Below are 25,703 nucleotides of genomic sequence, written 5' to 3'. Positions count from 1 at the left end.
AGTGGTGATTAAAATGTGGTTATCAGCACTTGTAACTTAAACTTTGAATATAGCTTTAACTGACGTGGATTTATGGATCTTTCTGTAAATATTGCCTAATTTAATAAGCTGTAGAGAAGATATATTACTTTTTAATTATATTTTCCCATAAAAATCTAATAAATTTCCAAGCAGCAGAGTTCAGCAGTTTACTGATAAGACAAGTTTATTTTTATAGCACATTTCAATAAAGGTCAAAGTGCTTTACATAAGAGATTAACGGTATTAAGAGAAGATATAGAAGGGGATACAATAGAATAAGACATTTAAGATAGAAGTGTAGATTATGAATAAATGGTCCCAAAGAGTTGTGGACAGTCGCATCTTGAAATAAATGTCAGATGGTTTTGATTGATCTATATTGAGAAAGATATTTTGATTTGATTTGATTTGATTTGATTTGATTTGATTTGTTGAGAGCCGAGCATCAAACCGTAACTAACATGTTCCCACCGCAGAGACACTTTATCTTCACTGATAAACATGTTAAATCTCACACACAGAACAAGTAGTGAGTCCGTGTTCCAGCTGTTTTGTGCATCATGAATCTTTTATCCAGTTTTCTTCAGCTTCAGATTCATTATTCAGATGGTGTTTTGCTTCTTTTCTCTGCTCCGGCTCTTTGCCTTGCACACTGCTCTGTTTCTGCCAGAGTTCATTTACCTCTGACAGGCACAGCTCATACCGACACCGGGCCAGAGGTTAGGCTCAAACATCTGCACTGGGTACACTACATTAACTAAAGGTATGTAAACCTGTAGTCTACAGTATGTATGCATGAGTGGGAAATAGGTTGAAACTAAGAGTAGAGTGACACCTAGCTGTCAGATATGAACAGTGCTTTAAATATATAGTATTTAAAAGTAGTTGAGATATTATTTATTAATTTGATATCACCTTCAATCCCATAAAAAAAAGAAAAAATGTTTTATTCCTTCTGAACATCATGATTATTTTTAAGTATTTTATTTTGACTTTATTTTTGAAAGATGTCTGGGAAAAAAATTACATTATAATATTGTGTCCCTAAATGCAAAAGGCCTTTTTTAGTTCAATATGTGATTTATTTTGTTATTTCCATATCAAACATGCGTTAAAGAAAACTCTTCTTTATTATTTTACCCCCTTTATTTACGAAATAAAAAATAACAGACCAAGAAAGGGAAGAACACCTTAAGAAAAATCAGGCATAATATCTAAGCATATAATGTAGAAACAAAAATTTAAATGAAAAATAAATTAAAAACACATATTTTGAAATGATACCATGAAGTTGTTTGTGTCCTGTTTTAATTTTAAATTTTAGGTAGTAAATAAATTAAAACATTATACAGTGATGGTATATTCATCACGTATAAATGTCAGATCATTAAACTACAATACGTATTAGCCTAATATTATTTTTCACACTGAACAATGAAATACAGTTGTCCACAAAGATAATATACAAACAGATTTACAGATATTTTAAATCAGAATAGAATAAAACGATAAAATTAACCAAAGTAAAAAACTTGATTATATTAAAATGCAGTTTTATCATCCGCAGCACTAGGTGGCGGTAGTGAGCGTCATTTGTTTTGGCGCAAACCGGAAGTCGTCATAACTGTCCACCTTTAGAGTTTAATGTAGCAGCAACCGTCACTGGAGACAAAGATATCAGATAAATCCTGTTATTTGTTTTTTTATTTTAAATATAAAACATCATCTGAGTGACTTAAGATTTTAGTTTGTGGCTTAAACGAAGACAAACTTTTACAGAAGTCGTACAGGGATGTTAGCCGTTCTGTGGCTAGCCAGTGTTAGCATAGATAGTAGCTAACGTTGTTTTCATGAATTCATCTTAAATAAATTAGGTTGTTTTTAAATTCTGGATTAACTTCTGCTGTAAATGGACGAGCACAAGGAGAATATCATTACCAAGGACTTGAATGTAAAGATGTCTGCTACAAGAGAAGATGAAAAGGTTGGTGCCATAATGACATGCTAAAGTCTGTTTATCTGAGATTCACATTAAACAATAGCACCGATATCACCACTAATCTCCTCTACACAATATCAGGAGTGTAAGAACAAGTGAGCAGGACCACAAACTACAACATTATAGGAAAAGGTTGAATATACTGCAGTGTAGTTGTATTAGTGGTTGTTTTAAACTGTATTAGCTTGAAGTAGTTGTGTTGCACTGTATAATTTAAGTCTGCTAAATTAAAAAGTAGATTCATGGTGCAATTAAACTCAATTAAATAGATAGGAACATTAATGATATCCATGAAAACAGAACCAGATATTTTGACTTAAAGGATGTGAAGTTGCCCTTTGTTACATATAATGCTGAAATTGATTTGAGAGAAAAAATATACAATATACAGTATATAGCAAACCGTGATGTAAACAGTGTTCTTGCATGAGTCCTGTTTTCTGTATGAGTTTTCTCGATGCTGTATAATGTTATCATTTGCTCAATTTGAAGCAGTATATCACTTCCTTACACATACTGACTGAGATCATTGTTCTTCAGGAGAAGTCTTGCAGCAGGATTTGTCCTGCTGAAGAATCTGCTCCTCAGGTTTCCCCGTCTCAGTCAAACAGCGACTTCAGTCACCCCGTTTACAAAGAGATCGCTTTGGCCAACGGACACATCAACCGCATGTCCAAGGATGAGCTCCGGATCAAGTTAGCAGAGCTGAAGCTCGACACAAGGTAATGTTTTACAATATTTTACACCTCAAGCTCAGGTCGTAGGCCTTTCTATTGGAGAGGATCACTGAATTTCATAGAAAAAATATATTTAAATCCTTCTGTTCTTGTGTTTAAAGAGGAGTGAAGGATGTGATGAAGAAGAGGTTGAAGAGCCACTATAAGAAGCAGAAGCTGATGCAGTCTGCAGCTGAGGGAGGACCCACTGACACCTACTACGACTACATCTGCGTGGTGGACTTTGAAGCGACATGTGAGGAGGATAATCCCTCGGACTTCCTTCATGAAATCATAGAGTTCCCTATGGTTCTCATCAACACGCACACTTTAGAAATTGTGAGTTGACTTTTTGACGAAGGCAGGATTGTTCACAACTTAATTTGCAGAGAGAGTTTTGTTATTATGGATGTGTTTTTCCACTTTATTTTGCAGGTGGACAGTTTTCAGGAATATGTAAAACCTGAGTTGAACCCGCAGCTTTCAGACTTCTGTGTGAAGCTAACAGGGATAACACAGGTTGGTTGAGCTCTTTTTCTTTGACATAGGTATCCTATTATTATGATAAGGAGTTTCAGTCTACATGAATAAGTGTTGTCTTTTTTTTTTTTAAAGAAAATGGTTGATGAAGCAGACCTGTTCCCGGCAGTCCTTCAGCGAGTGGTAGCTTGGCTTCAGGAGAGAGAGCTCGGAACAAAATACAAATATGCCATCCTGACTGATGGGTACGATGGTTCACTTCAGTGCTCAATGCTGAATCTGAGCAAAATCATTTTAATAATCCTTTCAGTGAAATCTCATCTGACACTTTTTGTTGTGCGTCGTCTCCAGGGCCTGGGACATGAGCAAGTTCCTCAACATCCAGTGTCGTATAAGCCACATCAGATATCCTCAGTTTGCAAAGAAGTGGATAAACATAAGGAAATCATACGGGAACTTCTACAAGGTTTGACTTTTGAGTTGTTCAGAGTCACTTTATGTGCCTGTTTTGTCTTTTAATGAAGCTAAAATGTGCAAAGTTTGAATGCAGCAGTAAAATATTTGGACTTTTGATTGTTATTTAAGAGTTTGAGAAAAGCACAGGTGTAATTAATAACATTAACGATAGCTCTTCTTTGGACCAGCCATCGTTACTGTTATCGATTACACCTGTCCTTTTCCCTCTGTGACTCTCTGCTGTGAAGAAGCTCTGTTGTCGCTCGCAGCCTTTTTAGAAACCACAGCAAACCACCGACCGTTTCCTCTCCGTCCTCCAGGTCCCTCGCACGCAGACCAAGCTGAGCACCATGCTGGAGAAGCTGGGTCTGAAGTACGAAGGCCGTCCTCACTCCGGCCTGGACGACTCGCGCAACATCGCACGGATAGCTGTTCGTATGCTGCAGGACGGGTGCCAGCTGCGTGTCAACGAACGCATGCACGGCGGCCAGCTGCTCTCGGTTCCCAGCTCGGCTCCCGTGGAAGGAGCTCCACCACCACGCAACCCCCGCACCCGAGACTAGAGCCAGAGACTGAGGCATGTCTTGACTCTTTACTCTCATGAGTTACAGAAGAAAGAAAATCTAAAGCACTTTACAGTCTTCATGTAAAGTTGTACAGTATTAATTTGGAGCTTGGTGAAGGGTATTTCATTTTCACCAATAAAAGGAGAAAATGCTGTATTTTGATTTAAGATTGTGCCGGTCTTTGACTTCATATATGTGAGGGTTTCTCTCTGACCACATCTCCATATATTTTTACAACAGATGTCTGAAAGCAAAGCTCATTCCAGTGTTTGTGGGAGGATTTTCCTCAATAGCTTCAGTCTTGTCAGTCTGTTAAACCCACCTCACCATGCCTTAAACTGCTGAAAATAATCCCAAACAAATGATTAAAATGTCTCTTAATTGTCCCATGGTATCGTCTTTTCCGTTTGCTCTGAAGAATACACTGAATAATTTTTATTTTTGTGGCATTAAATGAAAAAAAAATATTAGTCACCTGCAGCTTCACGACAACAATATCAATGTAAGTGTTGCTCTTTAAAACAAACCATATCTGTCTGACTATTGTGCTACTATTATAAACACATGAAATCTACACGAATGCTGCTACCGCTGTGTTGTCTGAAGTCCTACCTAATAACAGAGCCATACCATCATCACAGTGCCACTTCTCCAGAGTGAGGTGAAGGTTTGAAAACAGTCCTGTGGACTTTCATCGTCTGTATTGTCTCAGATCCTGAGATCCTGAGAAGTAAAGTCATTATACAAAACAGTGCAGGTGTTCATTTAGCAAAGTATCTGATGAACAGCTGGAGACACTGGAGTCTATCCGTGCGAGTAAAGCCTGTGTTGTAGGATCATGTCGCCTTTTGTATGGAATTCATTTCTATTTCATGGAGCTTGATCTATTTTAACAGGAATAAATATTCTTATGAATGCTAAAAAACATACAAATAAAATATGTTTCCTCTTGTAAGCAGTTTCCCGTCTTTGTTCAAGCTTTTAGCAAACACTAGACAAAGCTGGAAAGATATACACGTATACATTATATATTATATTCCATATACATATTGTCATACATGGCTGGAAAGGTGTAGAATATTCTAATAGTTAAACATTTTTAAATGGTTTGTAGATACTTTATTTTTCCCAAACAAGCCAACGTTTTTAGTTTCATTTCATAAAGTCCTGATCAAAACCTGCAGACATCTGTAAAGGAAAAATAAATCTAATGAAAACAACAACTTCAGTAGCTTCATCTTATCAAAATTTATTATTTGTTCATAGTCAAAGCACTTTTTCACAAATGCCTTTTGGTCCAGACAATGTTTCATACCTTTGGGCTTATTAACTACATATAAACTTTAATATTTCTATCAAATATGTTCATTCATATGTTTAAATACACAGATTGTCATAGCTTACACGACTAAATTCTTCTATATTCTCTGGTTTCTAGCACTGAGGTCACATTGGCTTTCAGTGGTTTCCTTTGGGACATCAACACTTTAACGGCCTTTGGCAGCTTTCCCATTGTTAAAATACTTCTTGGCACAGCTGTCCGGTGTTAAGTTAGTGGCTCACACACAATCAAAACCTTTGGCACTGACTGTCAAACATCTTAACAGTGTTTGGTCCGAATAGTTTTTATGAATTACTCAGGGAATCATCTGGGAGCAGTATTCTGAAATCCTTTCCAAACATTTGGTGCTATTAAAATCCCAGCCAGTACTGGAGGACAGTGAAGGAGCTTGAGGTGGTGGAGCTTCCAGGTGATCATCACAGACAGGTGCTGTACAGAGTCACTTTGTGGCTGATCTCCTCCAGGATCCTGCGGACGGTTTGCTCCAACTCGGCCAGCTCCGCAGCTTTGGCCTCCAGGATGCGCTGGTTCGCCTCGTAGGAGACCTCCAGCTCTGAAAACGCAGAAGCACAGATGTGACACCGCTGTGTGTTGTATGTGAAGCAGTATATAAGTCGAAAAAATAGATAATCGATAATCGGTAACAAGAAACAGACAAAAAAATAAGGATAGCGGTAAGAAGAATGTTTTATATCACTATAATCTGAACATCTTGGATTCTGGACTGTAATTCAGTCTCCTGAAGATGTCACCTTGGACTGTAATGACACTTGCAGCAATTTTATAGCCAAAAGTAATAAACTAGATTAATTGGATCATTAAAATGATCATTAGTCGCAGCCCTAGTGTGCACATTCAGACCCAGCTGGGAACAGTTGCCAAACTAAATCAACATATAAAGGAAAAAGAAAAAGAAAAGTCTGCACACACAATATTACAAGCTCTGAACATGCAATATGAAAACACACCACATAAATAAAGTATATATACTATCGGCTACCTCCGAGTCTCTGCAGCTTGCTGCTGCTCTGGACGAGCAGCTCTTTGGCCTCCTGCTGCAGTTCATCTGCTTTCCTTCTCGCCTGCAGCACCGAGTCTCCTTTGTCCCCCACCAGGTCCTCCACCTCCTCCAATTTAGCTTTCACCTCCACGTCAAACTCCTACACACACACACACACACACAAATAAGCATTACAGGGATGACAGCAGCACATGAAAATGTTTGTGTGTGTGTGTGTGTGTGTGTGTGTGTGTGTGTGTGTGTGCGCGTGTGTGTGTGTGTGTGTGTGTGTGTGAGAGACCTGCTGGGCCTCCTCTGCTTCCAGTTTGGCCTGGTCGGTGATGAAGTCGGCCGTCTCCGCCAGCCGGTTCACCTCCAGGTTGTTCTGCCTCAGCAGGCCGACCTCCCTCTCCAACTGAACCAGACGGCTTGTGGTGTTACTGAGCTTCAGCTCCGACATGGCCGTCTCCGACTCCACCTGACACACACACACACACACAGAAATACAGAACATTTTTACAATTATGTCCAGGTGTTACACTACAAAAAGGGAATGGCATTTTTGCCTCCATACCAATAAAATGAAAGTCACTGAAAGCTGTTAAATTCTATGCTGCATGCTCGTTATTGCTCCAGCAGTCACCTCTGCATCATCACTCAGAGGTCAGAGGTCAAACTCACAGAGATCAGCAGGTCCAGGGTGCCTTTAGTGTTGTTCTGGGCCAGTTGGATGGCGTCCATGGCGATATTTTGAGCACGCTCAGTCTCATCCAGGGCTGCCTTCACTACGTCTGCTGTCTCCTTCATGCTAGACGCCTGCTCACTGCCGGACACAGAGACAGTGGACATGTTAAGTAACAGAACTTTATTTGTACATGACGCAGAGACAAGCTGAGGGAAACCAGTGCGCGTTACCTGGCAGCCTTGGCCTCCTTCAGCAGCGTCTCGGCAGCCTGGATGTCATCAGCGCTCTGACTCAGGATGGTCTCCACGCTGGTCAGGGTGCCCACCCTCTCCCTGATCTCCTTCGTCAGCTCGTTCAGCTTCTCTGTCGAGGTCGGCATCTCCAGAGCCATGACCTCGTTGGCCACCGTCTCGATCACTGTCACATCTGCCTTGTCATCTGGATTATCAGAAAGGAAACACAATCACTGACTCTGAAAAGTAGAAGTACGTCCCTGTAGAACCGCATGGACGGACAGATGCAGCGATGCGACGTGCTCACTCATGAGGAGGTCTCGTATCTCTTTGATGAGGTTGCGGAGCTGCTCGTTGCTCTGCTCCACCCTCTCCTTGCTGCGGTTGGATTTGACCAGCACCTCCATAGCGTTCCCCTTGGCCTCGTTTGCACGGACGTTGGCTTCCCACACCTGACCACGAACAAAAATCCATCCTGAGTTATTCTATATTAGTTATGAAATAAAATGACTATATTCACACTTACCATCCTGGAGAGCTTGTCCACCTCCTGCATCGCTGCTAGGATCTCCTGGTCCAGGTCCTTGGCTGATTTGAGAGCAGTTTGGGAGGTTGTGACGAGGCCTTGGCATCCTTCTCCTCCACACTGAGGAGCTCCGTCTGCGCCGGCACAACCCAACCCACCGCAGGGGGAGCCGGAGCAGCCGTCACCTTCAGCTGCACCACCACACGTCTGCAGAGAAAGAGTAAGTGTGTCAGTTTGAGGGAAACTCTTTATAATAGTTGATATGATATAGAATATAATACAGGAAATATATAATCTTTGTGTTGTGGTTTCTGCTCCTCCGTTTTCTCACCTTCTCGCTAAGTGGTGCCAGGTCAAACTTATCCATCTCGTCGGACAGCTTGTCCAGCTTCTGCGAGTTTCTTTGGTGCTTGCGGTCGAACTCCTTCTGACTGCTGCTCAGTTTGTCCTCCGTGGCTTTCCGTACGGTGGCGGACTGCTCCACTGTGTTACTGGGATCACTGGTGGAGGCGTTGGCCTTGAGCTCCGCCATCATAGACTGCGTGTGTGCTTCTGTGATCGTGTCCATGGCACCTGAAAACACACAGTACAGATCTGGCATGACTCAGTTCTTTTGTGAGGTGAGAAACAACGTGAAAAAAGATTTTTAGTTCATGAAATAATGTGACCCAGTGTAACAGAATGAATGTGAAGCAATATGCTGACGATGTGCTTGTTTCCACGCGAGTTAAAGGTTTAAATAAAAACACTGTCTCTGTCCAACAGTTGTATTTCTCACCCTGGATGTTGGCGTTCTTGGCGTCGTACACCTGCTGTCTCAGCTCCTGGACGCTCTGCTCCAGCTGGTTGGCCTCCTTCGTCAGTGTGTCCAAGTTTACGTCGGTGGAGTTGGCGTCATCGTGGAGAACGTTCAAGGTTTCCTCCGTCGTGTTCAGCTTTCCGTTCAGGTAGGACATCAAACCACTGAGAAAACAGCGACACAGTAATGAAAGGGTGTCTACTACGTCCATCTATGGGTCTCTATTTGTTTCTGTACGTACATGATCTGGTGCATTAGGTCCTGTATCTGCTCCAGCTTCACCGCTGCAGGGTTGCTTTCTACTATGTCTCTAACAGCCTTGGAGTTTCTCTCCAAGCTGCCGATTAACTCTTTATACGGTGCCGTCACCCCGATGGTCTGGAGCTCCGTCACTTGGGCCTCCAGACGTCGAGTCTGATTGGTCAGCTCGCCGACCACGTTGTCCCAGATGCCGAAGCACTGGTGGCAGGGTTCGCAGGCGGGGAACTCCCCCTGGTAGCCTCTGGCGCACCTGTCGCACCGAGGGCCGGAAACACCCTCCACACAGGTGCACTGACCTGTGGTGCGATGGCACTGCTCGCTGGAGATTCCCCGAGGATCGCAGTCACAAGCTGGAAACACACAGGGAGGAAAGTCAGGGAGAAAACCAACTCCAGTAATATTCAGGTAAATCCAGGAATAGGCCTTTCTCCATTAGGAGGGATTATTATCTTCCAATCACACACCTGAGAAAAGCTCTGTTGATATAAATACTTTTCCATGTGCATTAGTTCAGCTGTTCTGTTACGTAGTTTTATTACATTTATCTGTGGCTTCTTCAATACGAGCAACACCTTTTATGGATTAAATGGTCATTTTGTGCAAGTTAATATAAAAATATTTAAAATAGCAGCTTTAATTTTCTTGGCCTAAAAGTGGTCAAATCTCTTGATGTTACATCTGAACCATATTGGTATCCTCTTTTAAAAAACTCATAATATATCACTTAAAAGTCATACACCACACATAATCCTCTATGTCTCTATGTCTAATTAGAGTGTAGTGAAATACAGTACTGTATGTTTCACTTCATTTCTCTGTTGGATTAACTGTTAATTAAGTGTTTTTCTATATCTTGTGGATTTACCTGATGTACTTTGACTTGAGAGTCAAAAAAATAAAATAAACCAGTAAACAATTATGATAACAATAATAATAATAAGTTAATTTTATATGAACTGGCCCTTAGAACAGACGGTATAAAAAGAGCAGTAACCATGTGGCGTGTAGTCGTACATAAGAGGTCTGGCCAGGGAAATAAGTCATTTGAAAAGTTAATTCAACCTCCAGCACCTCCACTAAACAAACTTGGACATGAACTTAGACGTCATGAAGGTCGTACTGACCCCCTGAGTGTCGGGTCACTCCACAGGGCTGCCCTCCCTCCCCGGGAGGGTCGGTGTGAGTCACAGAGAAGGAATGCGGCGTTCGAGAGGTTTCCACCGTCAGCGTTGCTGCATTTTGTTTGTGTGATTTATGGAGCAGAAGGTGAGCGCCGGGTTTGAAGTTTTGTTTTGTTGTCACGGTGAAATATTACACCCGCCTTTAGAAACACATTTGGGTCAGAACATATGTGGTGATTACGGGCTAGTAACTGAGAAGTGCCACAGACCCAATAACACTGATGCATTCTAACCTCTAACATGCAACATCTGGCCGGAACAACAACCTCTCAGCTGCTGCAGCGTCTTTAAAGCGCTTCACATCGCTCCCACACATTGCTCTGTAAGGTGGCCGCTCAGAGTTCGACGCGTCAGTGTGTCGTCTGTGCAGACAGGAGGAGAGGTCCAGCTGGTCCAACAGCTTCAGAGACCCTCAGGGAATACAGCGGGAATAATTCAGGATCCCTGGGTCCTCTGGGTGATGGTGCATGACGAAAATGGGACGCCTGGGAGTTCTGGAGAACATCTGGTTCTCATGAGCAGGGGGGAAACCAGAGGTCATTCCCAGATCCCCTCACTCTGCCGCCCCTCTCCTCGTCTTTTTCTCTCCTTCCTACTCCCTCTCTCTTTCTCTGAGGGCGAGCCAGCTACTGTGAGAAGCGCATTTCTGCAGATCGGCCTTCCAGAAGTTTGTTCGACTTGACAATATCAAAATTTCAGGCATCAAGAGACAGATGCTCAGTCAGCGCCAGCTCGCTGATTCAGAGCTGCCGACACACAATCGCTGTCTGACAAAATCAATTTATTCCAAAGCCATTTCAAAATCCCATCTTAGATGATGAGCTGCACACACACACACACACACACACACACAGAGACAAAAACACACACGAAAGGAGGAGAAAAACCAGGGAAAAACAACTGAAAGCTCAAGTCTTTACACGGTGACTCAGAGGAGACAACTCAGTCCACACATGGAGAGAGAAGAAGCTAAGAAGGGAAACGGGAACAGGAGAACGCAGCACAGTCAGGATGTTTTGACTCTGTACTTTGGATTTGAAATGAAACAGTGACCATGACATTTAAGGCTGTTAGAGTGTGTTCAGGTCCATATTGGGCGAACAGCGAAGGAGTCGTGGCCACGTTCCCCAGTGTTACGACAATGATCCTTAAACACACAAACAGAGCCACCGAGGAATTTCTTACGTTCTAACAGCGGCATGTTCCCAGGCCGCTCCGTCTTCCACCTGACCTCAGTTCAGCTGTCAATATGTTTCACTACTCTGGTTTCTTCCAGTTTGTGACCCAGATGCTGCGCTACGTTCCTCAGCTAGTCTCTACACTGTGTGTGTTTGGTGCTTAACAAAATAAATCAGCTGAAAACGACGCTGTGAGAATGAACCGAAGATGCTGAGGGGAAACTGTAGATGACTCTCTGTTTTAAATGTCATTCATGATTGAACTACGTCCTAAATGGTCTTTTCTGATAAAAACCACTTGGTGGCACCAAAGTTGAGAATTAAATTAAAATTCCTTTCACACACCGTTAACTTCATCACCATTGTTTCAGATCTTATGTGCCGAACTGCGAAACGCGTCGCCGTCACAATAAATGACGCAACACTGAAGCTGTTTTCGTGTGTTTGCTGGTGACGGGTTTGAGGGTGACCTACGGTGACATTTCACTTCAGGATCCCCCCAGAACAGCTCTCTGCACTCCCGACACGTCCTGCCACCAAACCCGGGTTTGCACGAGCACTGTCCCGTGACCTGGAGCGGGAAATAAAACAAAACACAAAGAACGTCAGAAAACGTTTTCACGCAGAAGGTGCTCGGGTTTTGGAGCTGGTGGGTTTTGTGTGAAGAGGAAAAAGAGGCTGAAATTTCAGACTTGTTTTTACTCGCAGACACAATGGCCCTTTGTAGATAGATGTGACTCTTTTCTCTTAGAGAAATGTGTATTCAGTTATTCCACAGTGTATTTTGAGACTTCCTTCCTCTGATGGACAGCAGCCAGTAAACACAGAAACCCCAAATGTTTGTGTGTGTGTGAGAGAGAGAGAGAGAGAGAGAGAGAGAGAGTGGGTGCACACTGTCCTGTTCTTTATGTGCAGAGTATACACATGTAGATCTGTGTGATTGAGAGAAAAAGCCAGAGAACGAGGCAATTCCCAAACAGCTGGAGTCTATATATCAAAAAAGAAAAACACACACACACACACACACACACACACACACACACACATAAACAAGCCTGTGTGATTAGATGTGTTGGTCACAGTGACTTACTGCTGCCACGCTGCTCTGTGCTGCTTTTCTCAATGGGAATTGTTTGGAAACACTTTTTCTTGCCAGTCTGCACATTGTATAAGGAAATGTTTGCCGGCAGCAGCAGCAGCAGCTCGTTGAGAGATGAGTTTGTGGGAATCAGTTCAGCTGTACATCGTATTCACAGAGAGCAAGCTGAAGCAGCTGCTGCGACGTTAACGCAGTGATGCAGACAGATGTTGGATTTTGCTGAGTGGAATTTCATAACGCGTCTCTAAGGGTTAAAATATTCTCCCACATTTTAACGTGGGAATGATTAGCAGTAGAATCAGCGCTGCTGCTGCTGCTGCAGGGTTTGGTTTTCATCACTGTGTGTGACTCACCTCGTTGCAGGAGGAGCTTAAGGAGTGGACGGGGTCGCAGCCGCAGCGCTGGCAGCCCGTCCCGCCGGCGATGTTCCACGTGTCGGCGGTGCAGCGGTCGCAGTTCTGACCCACCACGTTGGGCTGGCAGGGACACTGACCGGTGCGCTGGTTGCACTGGCACTCGTCGGGGGAGGAACAGGCCTGAGGCACCGTGCCCACCGAGTGACACATGCACTCTGCACAGAGGACAGATTCAAACAGCTCAAACTCATATTTGGATTAAAGTCGCTGGTAGTTTGTGTGAATGTGTCGTTACAGTTGAAGCCGTAGTTCTCAAACTTTCAAGGACCCGAAACTGACACAAATTAGACAAGTGTCCCCCACCTGATGTTTTATTACAGAAAGTGTTTAAAACCCACAGAACAAAATATTCACACATTGTTATTGTGTTTCTTATGGATGGAATTATAGTGAAAATAAATGATTCACCCTGAGGTACCTCCTCTAGGACCCCTGGGGGTCCCCGGGCCCCAGTTTGAGAACCACTGAGTTAAAGAAGCTCTGCATTTGGAGACATATGTTTGTATATAATAATTAATTTACACACAAATATGACCAGAGCTGAAATACAGAAGAATGAATAGAATAGGTTGGACAACAATATCCAACTCCAGCTCTGCAACTCAAACTTTATTTAAGGAAAAGTGTGTTTTTAAAAAAGTCATTTCATCATTCAACAGCTGTACTCACTCCTGCAGCTCTGTGTGCCAGCGTTGCCGTAGTAACCCAGTTTGCAGTGCTGGCACCCGTAGCCGTCGGTGTGGTGCCGGCATTTGAGGCAGGCGCCCGTGCGGACGTCGCAGGACCCCGGGTCTTGCATGTCGATGTTGTTGCTGCACTGGCAGGGCAAGCAGCGCCCGCCGGGCACCAGAGGGTTCCCGAAGTGACCCGGGGCGCACTGATCGCACCTGGCACCTGGACGAAGGACAGGAAACAGACTTTTTTTTCATCTTCCCCTCATGTATCTGGAGGAAGGAGGATAATTACAGGGGCCACGGTGTGATGATGTAAAGCTCTGAGCACTTGAAACAGATCTGTGTTTCTTTACCTTTGTAGCCCGAGCTGCACACACACACCAGCTGGTTAGTGTAATCCAGGAGGTAACAGCTGTCAGCAAACTGGCGTCCACTGCGCGGTCCGTCGGGGCACATGCATGGGCGACAGTGGCTACCTGAACCCAGCTCTGGGTCACCGTGGTAACCACTCAGACATCTGGAAGTAAGGGGAAAGGTTAAGTAGAAAAGACTCCCTGATGCCTTTGATGTAGCTCTCTGAGGCTGCTTGGAGGCAGAGGTTAGGTTTCCCAAAGACACATGACTTCATAAACTGCTGCAGAGAATCTGTAGAAACCAAGAGAACATTTCCACACGCTGCAAAGTAAAGCCGAAACTCTAAACTCTGCAACTCATAATACAAAAGCGTTGGGTGGTCAACCAACGACCACAGTCACAGTCGACCAATCGACACGTCGTACCTCTCACAGTGGTGTCCGGTGGTGAAGTCCCTGCAGCCCTGACACTCTCCGGTCTGAGGGTGGCAGTACTCGCTGTGGCCGTTACAGTGGCAGGGCCGGCACTGAGGGAAGCCCCAGAAGCCCGGCAGGCAGTGGGAACACTGGCGACCCGCGGCCCCGGGGACGCACTCACACTGGCCGGTGGCCTCGTGGCAGAAGGCGCTGACCGAGCCCTGAGGGTCACAGTCGCACGCTGGAGAGAAAGTTAAATGATTACACTTCTCGTTATTCTTTTGTTTTTAAATCAGCGTCAAACTGTGAAACTCATGTCCGACACTCACGTCTGCAGCCGGCGGGGCTGAACAGGAACGTAGCCGGGGCGCAGTGGTCACAGTTCCTGCCGACCACGTTGGGTCGACACCGACACTGACCTCCGCTGGACTCGCACACGGCGCTGAGGGAACCCTGAGGGTCACACTGGCACTCTGGGAAATAAGACAGGAGGATATTTATGAGGCCGCTATAACAAACGTAACTCAAAAAGGGAAAACGCCTGCCACTGAACAAACACGTAACTACGCACCCATGGCTCCTTTGTGCAGCAGAGCGGAGACGCTGAAGATGTAGTCGTTACAGATGTCGGTCATGGGGCTCTTGACGACGCTCTGGCTGCTCTCCAGACATCGGTAGCGCTGGAATGTATCCCACGCTCCATCACCTTCGATCCCATGGAACATGTCCAGCTCCCGAATCCGGGGCATCAGCACCAACTGGAGGAGGAAGAGGAGGAGGAGGAGGAGGAAGTCAGGGGAATGGAAACCATAATAAAAACATATGTTTGAAGGAAGAGAGGAGTGAGGTATGTATAGGAAAAACTTCAGTGTGTGTATTTTTGTGTATTTTCTGTTTTGTGTGTGTGTGTGTGTGTGTGTGTGTGTGTGTGTTCTACGTACAGAGTCGATGAGTGTGTACGGACTCTGGACGTCGCTGAGTGACGAGTAGAGCGGCAGACTGAGGCGGATCGTGTAGTTCAGTCCCTGCTCGAAACACACCGGCCTCACCAACAACACGTGTCTGAAAAACAGCGGAGAGTCAGTGTGTGTGTGTGTGTGTGTGTGTGTGTGTGAGAGGCAGACACACTCAGGTGGACTGACGCGTTACCTGGATCCAGGTGGAAGAGAGAGGGTCTGCTCGTCTCCGCTCTGGATGGAGTTTCTGCAGTGACCTGAGTAGTTTGGAGCGTTGACGACGGGACGCTGCACCCTGATGTTCACCTGCTCCCACTGCTCCGGCAGCTGCACACACACACACACACACACACACACACACACACACACACACACACACACAGTTATTTTCCTTTCTTAAAACTTAAAGATAGTTAATATTAACAGTTAAATTAGTCACCTGTGGTTCATAGCGGATGAGGATGTCGTAGTCCATGGACTCTGGGACGTTGTCGATGTTGAACTCTAAGTACGCTCCTTCTGGCACGTTCACAAAACCCATCCCGGTCCACGTGGGACTACGATCCAGAGGGTAAGGCCTCTGCACCACCGTCACACCCTGACGCAGAGACAGACAGAGACGGTTCACATCGTCTGAGAACAACACCGAAGCACCGGTGAACGGATGGTGCGTTAAAACACACACTCACGGGTCCGTGCTCGGCGTCCTCGGCCTCGTAGGTGTAGTGATCCAGAGCGATGAAGTAGAAGCCGGACTCGACCTGATCGCAGCGCCGTCCGAACATGTGCTCCCTGCACACGCACTGTCCTGAGTGAGGGTCGCAGCTGCGGACAGAGACACGCACGTTAGCAGATATTAGAAACATGGCAGTGTCCGTGTTTTTCATGTTCTTATATTATATTTTAGATTATTTTTTTATAATTGATGGAAAAATTAGAAAATGAAGCCATATTGTTTTCAGGTTGTCCATCCCATTCTCCTGGACACGATATCTCAGAAAAGACTGGATGTAACTCATTCAAATTTGGCACAAACATTCACTAGGACTCAAGGATGAACTGATTCGATTTTGGGGGTCAAAGGTCAAAGGTCAAGGGCGTGGTGACCTCACAAAACACAGTTTTGGCTTTGTGAACGTGAAAACTCAGTAACGCCTTGAAGGAATTTCTTCAAATTTGGTACAAATGTTCACCAGGACTCAAGGACGAACTGATTAGACTTTGGTGGCTAAAGGTCAAAGGTCACGGTGACCTCATGAAACATAGTTTTGGCCTTGTGAACGTGATATCTCAAGAACTCCTCGAGGGAAAACCTTCAAATGTGGCACAAATGTTCACTTTGACTCAAGGACGAACTGATTAGATATTGTTGGTCAAAGGTCAAAGGTCACGGTCATCTCACAAAACACTTTTTAGCCATTTCTCAAGAATACACACAACAATTATGACAAAATTTCACACAAACAGTGAATATTTGATATGACTCTGGATAAACAGGGATGTAACTTGGAACTAGTCTGAGTGGCGGAGGGATACGACCGCGAGGAGGCGATTCTAGTTTTCTAAACTCACTTATTGTTAACAGCCCCGCCCTGGTCACAGTCACATGGTCTGCAGCCATCCATGTCATTGGACAGACCCCAGTGCTGCGGCTGTAGACAAAAGAAAAGAGGGCAAACACGTGTGATTCCAGTTAACACACACACACACACACACACACACAGAGGGAGGGAAACGTGTCCAGGCTCAGGCCGACAGTTGTGTTTGGATCCGTACCAGACACTGATCGCAGTTGTGTCCGTCGACGAGCCGTTTGCAGAAGCACCTTCCGGAGCCTGAATCACAGGAGTTTCCTCCCGACAGAGTTCCCAGCGGGTTACAGGTACAAGCTGCCAAAACACACAGAGAAGCAGCAGGTTGAACAGCGTCAGCCTGTCCCACTGTATCTGTGTGTATATGTACACTCAGTACGTCTGTGTCTGTGTTATAAACTGTTTTCATGTGAAGTTCTCCAGGAACAGGCACCTTTCCACCTTAAAAGTCCATTAATTTCCCCTTTAATAATGATGAAATTAATGCATCTTTAACCGAATAATTGATGGATTGTAAAATAATAAGGTGTTTTTAATGGGTTATACTTAATGCACAGTTTAAGGGGTTTTGTTTAGAAGTAAAAACCCCTTTTAATTTGTTTAGATTTAGCCTTTTTAAATCAATGCTAAACATATCTAATAATCTAAGATGAAGGGGTGTGGGTATGTTTACAGGGGTACATTAACTTGTGGTATTTAAAGGGAATTTAATATTGAGCAGAACTATCAATAACAATATACAACCTGTATCCAGTGATTAGTTTTGCTTATTTTTAGTCATTTTAGTCCTTTTTTACATAAAAATAAATAAATATGGCATAAAAATATAACTTTTTCTTGGCAAAAAGACAGGAAACATTAAAAACTCTCCATGTAAACTGAGATACTGATCAGACAATGCAAATTAGAAAATGTAATACAGGCCTTTAATGTAATATAATGAGTTGTGACTTACGCAGGCAGCCCTCAGGCCCCTGTCCCAGCCCGAAGTGTCCCATTCTGCAGTGGTCGCAGCGCTCGCCCTCCACGTTGGCTTTGCACCGACACTGGCCTGAGATCAGCCCAGCCGCCACATCGTTTCGCGAATCACACAGTCCGCCCTGCAGAGACCCGTCCGGGTCACAGTTACACGCTGAGGAGACATGAAAAAACGACATCAGGGAGATCGTGTGTGGACACAGGAAGAGCAAGAAAGGAAAACAAAAAAGTGAAAAAGGGAAATCTGCTCAGCAACAAAGACAGAAGTAAACGTCTAAAGTCCGGCTGTGATGTTTCTCAACAACACACTAATGATCTTGATATTCTTAGAGACTTATCTGCAAAGAGGTTCCTCCACTTGAAACCACAAAGTGAATTACATGACAATCTAAATATCTTGTGCGCAAAGATGAAAAGTTGGTTTTGGGTTGTTACTGGAGGAAAAATTCACAAAGAGTCCAAAATGTACGAGGGTTCATCCTCTGGGGAGAATGAATGTTCACAGTGAATTTAGTTTAAATCTGCCCAATAGATTAAGATATTTTCTCTGTAAAAGTGGAACATAACGGGGTTAACCAAAAACATTAGCATTTATCCTCCAGGGATCATGAATATACACCGCAGATTTAAGAGCAATAAATGTTGAAACATCTTGTGAAATAAAACGAGGACTGGTGGGAGCAGAAAGAAAACAAATGTTGGAAAAGTGACGCCTCAAAACTCTGGTAATCTTAAAACTATTTCAGTTTTTGATATGGTAATAGAAAATCAGGACAAGACATGGAAGAGCAGAGAGAAGCAGAGGCGGCGTGTCATTTGAAAGACCAGGGAGAAAAGAAGAGGCGGGAAAAGAAGATGCTGTTTGTTCTTATTTTACTGCGACTATTTCCACTCATACCCAGTCATTAGCAGGTAATTACAATCATGCTGTAACAACGGCTACTTTCTGCTTTTCACTTCAAAGACTTGAACACAGTCCGTGAGTGCGGCTCCAGATGTTGCTCGTCTGAGGCCGAAACCTGGTCGAGGACTGTCTTGTCTGCGTAATGAGCAGAGTGGGCCGTGAAGAAGAGGAGGAGGAGGAAAAGGAAGAGCAGTGGGTACAGTCAGAGGTCAGAGGTTACGCGGAGGTGACGTACGTTCACAGACGGCGGGGTCCCGCAGGTCTCTGTTGGGGTGCTGGTAATAGAAGGGTGCGCACTGCTCGCACTGCCGGCCCACCGTGTTGTGCTGACAGTCGTCGCACACGCCTCCGCTCATGTTGCCGGTCGTCATGTAAACGGCCAGGTCGAAGTGACAGGAAGCGGAGTGATGGTTACACTCACACTCTGAGAGAGAGAAGTGAGTTTACTGCTGGTCTTTCCTTTGAAAACATGCGTTTTTATTCCATTTTCAAATCCTGTCAATAGACTTTACTCTTATAAACTATATATTATTCTTGTACTTTTCATACCTGTGAGTATTTATGTATTATCCCATTGTTTTATATATTATTTTACTCACACGTTTGTCAGTCACATTTTCAGTAAAAAACAAACAAAAGTCACCCGACAAAAGTAAAAAATAACAAAGATATTAAATTTACTGTCATAGACGGAGAAAAGCAGCAAATCCTCAAATTTAAGAAGCTACTACAAGGAAATGCTGCTTGATAAATGACTGAAATTATTAATCGATTATTGAAATAGTTTAATCTGGTTTAAATTCAGTATTTAATGTTCATTAACTGGCTTCATAAAAGTTCTGTGTAAATGTATTTGAATGAAGTTTGAGCCAAGAAACGACAGCTAGTTTGTTTAGCTGTAAATTGTAATATAATATATAATCAATGATGAGCTTTAGAGGACAGAGCCAGGCTAGCTGCCCCCCCCGTTTCCAGTCTTTATGCTAAGCTAAGCTAAGCTAACTGGCTGTAGCTGCGTACTTCGTATTCAGAAATGAGAGTGCTTTGTTTCTCACTCTTGCAGGCGTGGGTGTTTCGTCCCTCCGCAGGTCTCCAAGGCAAATCCTGGTAAAAGTCTTGACAGCGCTCGCAGTTCAGTCCCTCAGTGTTGTGGTTGCACACGCAGCGGCCGTGGACCTGCACACAGAAGTAAGTTAATGCTGATTTGAGCAACATAAACCACAAAAATACAGCCAGAATCCGACAGCTGCTTATTGAATTTTATTTGTAGCAAAGAGCAACATACAAAAGTTTCATGTTATTTGGGGGAATGGAAGTTCATTTCCTGAATCCAAATTTAAATATCCTCAGTTTCTTGATGGACACTCAATCTGCTGAGGAAAACCATGGGATGCAACTGAAAGCTCCAGAACAGCTACTGAGGTGGTAAGAGTGTAAAGTTTTGTTAACTGCTGTTCCCAAAGTCAAGCAAGAACGTTCAGTCTCAGTGCAGCTCTTATTTTGGTAATTCTTTTCTTTATGTTAAATTAAATCAATAATAAAAATAAATAACAAAGAATAAAAAAAACTGAATCTCTTTATTTCCTGCTCTATATTTCTTTCTTTTATCAGTTGGCTGTGAGCGTGTGTCTCATGTACCATGCCCTCGGCTCCCGTCGGCGCTCCATCCATCGGGGCGCACTCGGAGGCGTGGCCGTAGCAGAAGCAGTTTCCGCGGACGACCATATCGTAGAGGGCGTAGTAGTACTTCTCCGTCACCTCGTCGCGGGAGTCCAGCAGGTTGTCGCCCAGCGTGTGGAGCTTGATGAACTTCACCCGGAGGTTGGTGATCTTCAGCATGTCTGCGCATGCACACACACACACACACACACACACACACACACACACACACACACACACACACACACACACACACTTTGTTTATCCAGGGAAAGATGAGTTCAGTGTCTCTCATTCGTCGCTCTTCTGTAAAGCTGCTGTTCCTCACACACCCACAGCATTCAGCACATACTTAACATGAGGCCTCTGCCTGTGTGTGTGTGTGTGTGTGTGTGTGTGTGTGTGCGTGTGTGTGTGTGTGTGTGTGTGTGTGTGTGTGTGTGTACAAAGGCCGAGTGGCTTCCACATGTGAAATTCTTTCCAGTGCTTTTCTCGGCTGACCTCTGACCTCCTGTTACCTAGGCTACAGATGACTAACAGTTACTGGAAATCATCTCAGCGCTGTAATCTGTCTGTGGTCAAATCAAATTCCCTGCGATGAGCAACATACTCTGTATCCGCACACTGTAGGGGTCATCGATCTTGAAGGCCGGGTCCAGGACTCGTAGAATCACCTACAATCAGAAATCAGGTGAAAGTTTGTATTTTCTACTTTTATCTGCTTCTTTTTCCTGCATCAGAAACTCAGATATTATAGAAATAAACACACCTCTCCCTCTGTGGACGGTTCGATGTCTGAGTAATGGGAGTCGCAGATGATGTCGTCCACTTTGACCAGGGGCCCGGAGGACACACCGGGGAACGAGGACTTGCAGTCGTAGGCGAAATAACGATAAACCTGCCACGTCTTCCCGAAGTCCATCGACCGCTCGATCACCATGGCAGCCGGACGAAACGTCTGCGGACAGATACAGACAGAAAAAAAACTTCATGACTTGTAACAGCTTCTTTTTCCTCCAACTCGGTGTCATTCACTGGAAATTGGAATTACCGGCGATGATTTACTTTGCGTTATTGTCATAAATGTGTGTTTCAAAAATCTAAGTTGTGACAACTTTTAAATTTAGGTAAAGTAGGTTTTCTTATACCTTTTCATCTCCTTGAGAAACAATGATAATCTATGTTTTGGATATAAGTGTACTGGCATTGCTGTAAGGGTGGCGGCTGCTGAAGATGTTGATCTTTCCCTCCATCCCACTGAACACATGATGGGACAGGATGTACAGTATGTTGCATGCGAGTCTTTAAGTGGGTGTTTTCACTACAATGTCAATGGAGGGCATGAATCCAGCTGTCCGCCATCATGGCCGACCATGTGACAGCGATCAGAACTCATCCTCTCCCTCCTCCTCTTCTTCCCACCGCTCCCCAGAGACCACAGCGATTTTCCACATTCCTCAACGACAGCTGTTCGACGCTGTGTTTATCTCCGTGCGATTGGTATGAGAGTATTTGTACGATATGTTTTGTGTGTGTGTGTGTGTGTGTGTGTGTGTTTTATGTTTGTGGGGGTGTGTGTGCGTGAGAGGGAGAGCGAGCACCTTGAACGTCATGATAAGGTGTGTGAAATGAAACTCGGCCTCCAGGTCCAGCTGGATGGTCACGTTCTCCACACCTGCAGGTGGAGGGGAAACACACAGGAAATCAACCATTAAAGCCACGACTCTTTCTTTCCATTCATAAGAGTTCAGTATGTAAAATGTCAACAGACCACACACCCCAAAGTTTCTCACGCACTTTGACATATGCTCAACATTTACAGGCTCTTTCTGTCCGCCCAGACTCAAATCCAATCAATTTAAAGCTTCGGTTCTGGATAGTGTTGCACCAGTTATTTGTAAATTCCTCTCTAAACTTGTGTGTAAAGTCATAGATATTTAATTCCAGAATAAATCAGATTAATCCATTGAAATTCTAGAAATATCCGGAAAAGACTGGGGATGTGTAAATTGGCTGCTAATCAGCACCATTACATTTAAGTTAACGTTAATATTTTATCTAAACAGATCATAAATAAGGAAGTTATCGTTAGTTCTGTCAGTTATCTAGTTCAGTTTGGAGACTTCGGGTGCTAATCAGGCTTATTTCTTTATTAGGGTTACTATGTTTTGTTATTTGAGGTATATTGTGTTTTATCGGAAATGTTTTGCCTATTCACAACTGTTTATGAAAAATGCTTTTAAAGCTTTCGTTCTGTGGACCCTTACGAACTGAAGGAACGTAATTAATTGAGGAATAGATAGACAATAGGACTTCACAACTGCTTCAAAGGTAGGAAGTCGTCATTTAATCAGTCAGCCTTCACAATAGTTTATTAACCGAGTCATATTTTAGCAAGTATATATTAATATATTAGTAAGCTATTGCTAGTTATGTGGGCTAGCTGGTTCAGTTAGCTACGTAACAGTCACATCTGGCAGTTATTGGGTGTAAATATTAACAGTAACAACTGATCTCTATGTAAAAACTAGTTTGTGTGGTGCAGCAGTTTTAATTTAGTGATGAGTAAATCTCCGGTTATGAAAACTATATGTTGGAACTTAAACAGCTGGTGCAGCTCGGAGGCCAAGATGAACTGGACGACTACTGCGAGGGGATTAGGAAATCCCAAGCAAAGCCATTGTGTGTCTGCAGCTTCCTGCTGTCTGAAAGCCATCTGCGGAGCTGGCCGCCGCTCCCTCCATGACTCACACCTCTGACAGATTCCCACCGCACTGAGGGAACAGCGTGTGCATGTACAGCATGAATGTGGGAGCTGGAGTTCGTCTGCATGAGAACCTGCTGCTTTAATGATGTCATGATGGAGATTCTTTGGGTTTTCATTTCACGGAGGGTCAAATATAATGATTTGCCGGTTTGTTTGGAATAGTTATTACTCTGGAACGACCCAAACTAAACACTTTCTGTATATTTAAATAAGTCATGAGGCATCTGTCTGCAGAGTGTGCTGTATATCAGTTTCCTGAGGAGATCAGGAAACACAAGGGGAGCTCAGTGGTCGTGCCTTTTTCCCACAACAGGGAATTTCAGTTTCTGCACGCAGACTTCGGAAAGGTTTTTCTAGAAAATATCAGATTGACTGAAAGTAAAGATATTTACCACTATGGCGGTAAAAAAGTGGGAAAAGTTAAATTCCAAATTCAACATAAATGAGCGAAACGGCTTCTCAGAACACGTTACGATTACAAATCTATTTAACAGGGTATTGGCTTAACTACTAAACTCTGAACTCAGTGTACTGTAGCTGTATTTGGATGTTTTATATTTATCCTGGAGAGTTTTTATGATTATACACCAGTGAACTTTCTCCTTGAGCTACTAGATGTTCGATGCTTGTGATATTAAATCCTGTAAAATCCCTGAAACTGAGATACGTTTCCAGTTTCTCCTTCCCGCCGTGGAGTCCTCTGAACCTCCGTGTCTCATTACACACTTCTCTTTTTCCCACTTTAAAGTCCTGTGTGAGTTCAAGTGATGACACACATCTGTTTCCCGCCTGCACACCTGTTCTCCTCAGTCCACCTGTAAGCCCCGCCTCCTAGGCCTGCTGTGATTGGCTGCAGCCAGAGGCTCTGTGATCTCCTGTCTAGTCATTACTGAGCCCAGTTCCCATGAGAACGGTCTCAGTGAGAGCTCACACGCTGCTCTGCTCTGTGTTCACTTCAAACCAGGAGTGGACAGGAAGTTCAGTCTCTTTCATTTCAAGAGCGAACACTCAGGTGTGTTTTCTGTCTCTCACCGTTCTCCGACTGCCACCAGGTTTTCAGGCGGTTGTGTGCGAAGGTGGTGACCACGTTCTCGATGGTGTGGCTGACGTGGTTGTTGTCCTCGTCGTACATCCGCCTGGAGTCGCACACGAAACATTTCTTCTCCTCCTGATGGACAGAGGGTTAAAGGGTTAAAAGGTTAAAGGGTCAGTTCACCCAAATTACAAGTAAAACCTTCTCTGGAAAAACTTCTCTTACTTAATAAGCAGAACTGGCTATCAACGACTTATTTAGAAGAAAGTAGTTCCAATAAATGCATTGCAATTGCATCTACCTGTACAACTAATGATTATTTCCATTATCAATTAACCTACAGATTATTTAATGATTAATCAATCTTCAAACTGCTTGTTTTGTCCAAAAAAGGAATAAAAAACCCCCAAAACATTCAGCTTCCTAGAAGACAAAGAAAAGCAGCAAAGCCTCACATTTAAGAAGATCGAACTTTTTTTTTTTTTTTGCGATTTTGCTGTGAAAATTGTTGCTTTTTGATTTTCTGTTGAAGCACTAATCAATTAATTTGCCATTTGTCTCATATCTAGTTCATCTGTAAAGTCTGATAGGGGGGAGGAATGAAATTCTCGGGATGTTTTTCATATTTTTTGGTGAGCGGTCATCGGTGCCAACCCCACGAATGACGAATAGTGAAAGTTCAATCAGTCTGATCAGTGCAAATCACCTCCACCTCTCCCCCCTCTGTCTGTCCTAAGAATCCAGCTCCAGATCACATTAATCCAGATCTTTAGCTAGAACTTCATCACTGTCGGTCTCTACAGGCTCCATCAGGGGAACAGTTTGCTCCAAAATCTTGTGTAACGCCTGAAACCAGAGGGTGGGGGCCTTTGTAGCAGCAGTTTTGGAATCACATGTTTAATAATCACACATGGGTGTAAGTTGGAGATGTCCACATACTTTTGGCCATGTAGTAATTGGGAATCCAAACAAATGATGTAGAGTATATATCGTGTTTCCAGTGTGTCAGTTTAATAATGTGCACATCTTAATGTTTGGCATGAACACAAACTCTACTCTGGTTCACACACACACACACACACACACTTAAACCTCACAACATCTCAGTGTGTGAATAAACAAGATGAGTTTCTCAATTTCACCCGGACCCGGCCGACTGTGTCTGTGTTGACATGTGAGCGGAGTCAGGATAAGTGGCTCCACTCAGCAGCGGAATTAAACAAAACAAGAAAAAATCTTGCCACTTGAGTCGGACTTCCTCTCCCTTCCTCATCTGCAGCTCATACTTGTCGGCTGTGCTCATCCTCATCTCTAGAGAGGCCCCACACTGCGTCTGCGACTTCATAAGGACGCCATTCACGGACGGAACTCGCCAAAGGGTGTTTGATAAAAGGAGAATATCCCCTACATCC

The 25,703-nt window shown here is 43.9% G+C and overlaps 2 protein-coding genes across 2 annotated transcripts in view; one reads left to right on the top strand and one right to left on the bottom strand.

Annotated features, from left to right (window-relative positions):
- Positions 1 to 1,635: 1,635 nt before the first annotated feature.
- Positions 1,636 to 5,193, top strand: eri1 (exoribonuclease 1). The gene is made up of 7 exons (XM_023425314.1): positions 1,636 to 2,005; positions 2,561 to 2,742; positions 2,859 to 3,075; positions 3,172 to 3,255; positions 3,352 to 3,461; positions 3,568 to 3,682; positions 3,993 to 5,193. Exons 1-7 carry the CDS (start codon positions 1,931 to 1,933, stop codon positions 4,233 to 4,235), a joined length of 1,026 nt encoding a protein of 341 aa, XP_023281082.1. The 5' UTR covers positions 1,636 to 1,930; the 3' UTR covers positions 4,236 to 5,193.
- A 278-nt stretch (positions 5,194 to 5,471) lies between these two features.
- LOC111669094 (laminin subunit beta-1-like) overlaps positions 5,472 to 25,703 on the bottom strand; it is a 22,689-nt gene continuing 2,457 nt past the window's right edge. The window contains exons 3-33 of the mRNA XM_023425319.2: positions 24,291 to 24,426; positions 22,093 to 22,166; positions 21,261 to 21,449; positions 21,102 to 21,165; positions 20,471 to 20,673; positions 19,888 to 20,008; positions 19,068 to 19,256; positions 17,906 to 18,082; positions 17,135 to 17,247; positions 16,931 to 17,010; positions 16,048 to 16,183; positions 15,798 to 15,956; positions 15,552 to 15,685; positions 15,344 to 15,464; positions 14,974 to 15,160; positions 14,732 to 14,875; positions 14,412 to 14,643; positions 13,986 to 14,149; positions 13,628 to 13,852; positions 12,896 to 13,113; positions 11,918 to 12,014; positions 9,065 to 9,434; positions 8,803 to 8,987; positions 8,356 to 8,597; positions 8,025 to 8,231; positions 7,806 to 7,950; positions 7,496 to 7,703; positions 7,262 to 7,403; positions 6,882 to 7,058; positions 6,581 to 6,740; positions 5,472 to 6,133 (exon numbers count right to left, since the gene is read on the bottom strand). Coding sequence (XP_023281087.1) covers positions 5,997 to 6,133; positions 6,581 to 6,740; positions 6,882 to 7,058; positions 7,262 to 7,403; positions 7,496 to 7,703; positions 7,806 to 7,950; positions 8,025 to 8,231; positions 8,356 to 8,597; positions 8,803 to 8,987; positions 9,065 to 9,434; positions 11,918 to 12,014; positions 12,896 to 13,113; positions 13,628 to 13,852; positions 13,986 to 14,149; positions 14,412 to 14,643; positions 14,732 to 14,875; positions 14,974 to 15,160; positions 15,344 to 15,464; positions 15,552 to 15,685; positions 15,798 to 15,956; positions 16,048 to 16,183; positions 16,931 to 17,010; positions 17,135 to 17,247; positions 17,906 to 18,082; positions 19,068 to 19,256; positions 19,888 to 20,008; positions 20,471 to 20,673; positions 21,102 to 21,165; positions 21,261 to 21,449; positions 22,093 to 22,166; positions 24,291 to 24,426 — 5,136 coding nt within the window. The 3' untranslated portion in view covers positions 5,472 to 5,996. The remainder of the gene's footprint in view (positions 6,134 to 6,580; positions 6,741 to 6,881; positions 7,059 to 7,261; positions 7,404 to 7,495; positions 7,704 to 7,805; positions 7,951 to 8,024; positions 8,232 to 8,355; positions 8,598 to 8,802; positions 8,988 to 9,064; positions 9,435 to 11,917; positions 12,015 to 12,895; positions 13,114 to 13,627; positions 13,853 to 13,985; positions 14,150 to 14,411; positions 14,644 to 14,731; positions 14,876 to 14,973; positions 15,161 to 15,343; positions 15,465 to 15,551; positions 15,686 to 15,797; positions 15,957 to 16,047; positions 16,184 to 16,930; positions 17,011 to 17,134; positions 17,248 to 17,905; positions 18,083 to 19,067; positions 19,257 to 19,887; positions 20,009 to 20,470; positions 20,674 to 21,101; positions 21,166 to 21,260; positions 21,450 to 22,092; positions 22,167 to 24,290; positions 24,427 to 25,703) is intronic.

The sequence above is a fragment of the Seriola lalandi genome, unplaced genomic scaffold, assembly GCF_002814215.2.
Source record: "Seriola lalandi dorsalis isolate HSWRI2012SDOR001 ecotype SW California unplaced genomic scaffold, Sedor1 jcf7180002054770, whole genome shotgun sequence".
Taxonomy (NCBI): domain Eukaryota; kingdom Metazoa; phylum Chordata; class Actinopteri; order Carangiformes; family Carangidae; genus Seriola; species Seriola lalandi.
This window is presented reverse-complemented; position numbering and strand designations above follow the sequence as displayed.

What these genes read in the sequence shown, in the direction of transcription:
- eri1 (XM_023425314.1), top strand. Translation starts at nt 1,931, where the DNA reads ATGGACGAGCACAAGGAGAATATCATTACCAAGGACTTGAATGTAAAG. An exon ending in CTACAAGAGAAGATGAAAAG is followed by an intron (nt 2,006 to 2,560) that starts GTTGGTGCCATA and finishes ATTGTTCTTCAG; the next exon opens with GAGAAGTCTTGCAGCAGGAT. An exon ending in ACACGCACACTTTAGAAATT is followed by an intron (nt 3,076 to 3,171) that starts GTGAGTTGACTT and finishes TTTATTTTGCAG; the next exon opens with GTGGACAGTTTTCAGGAATA.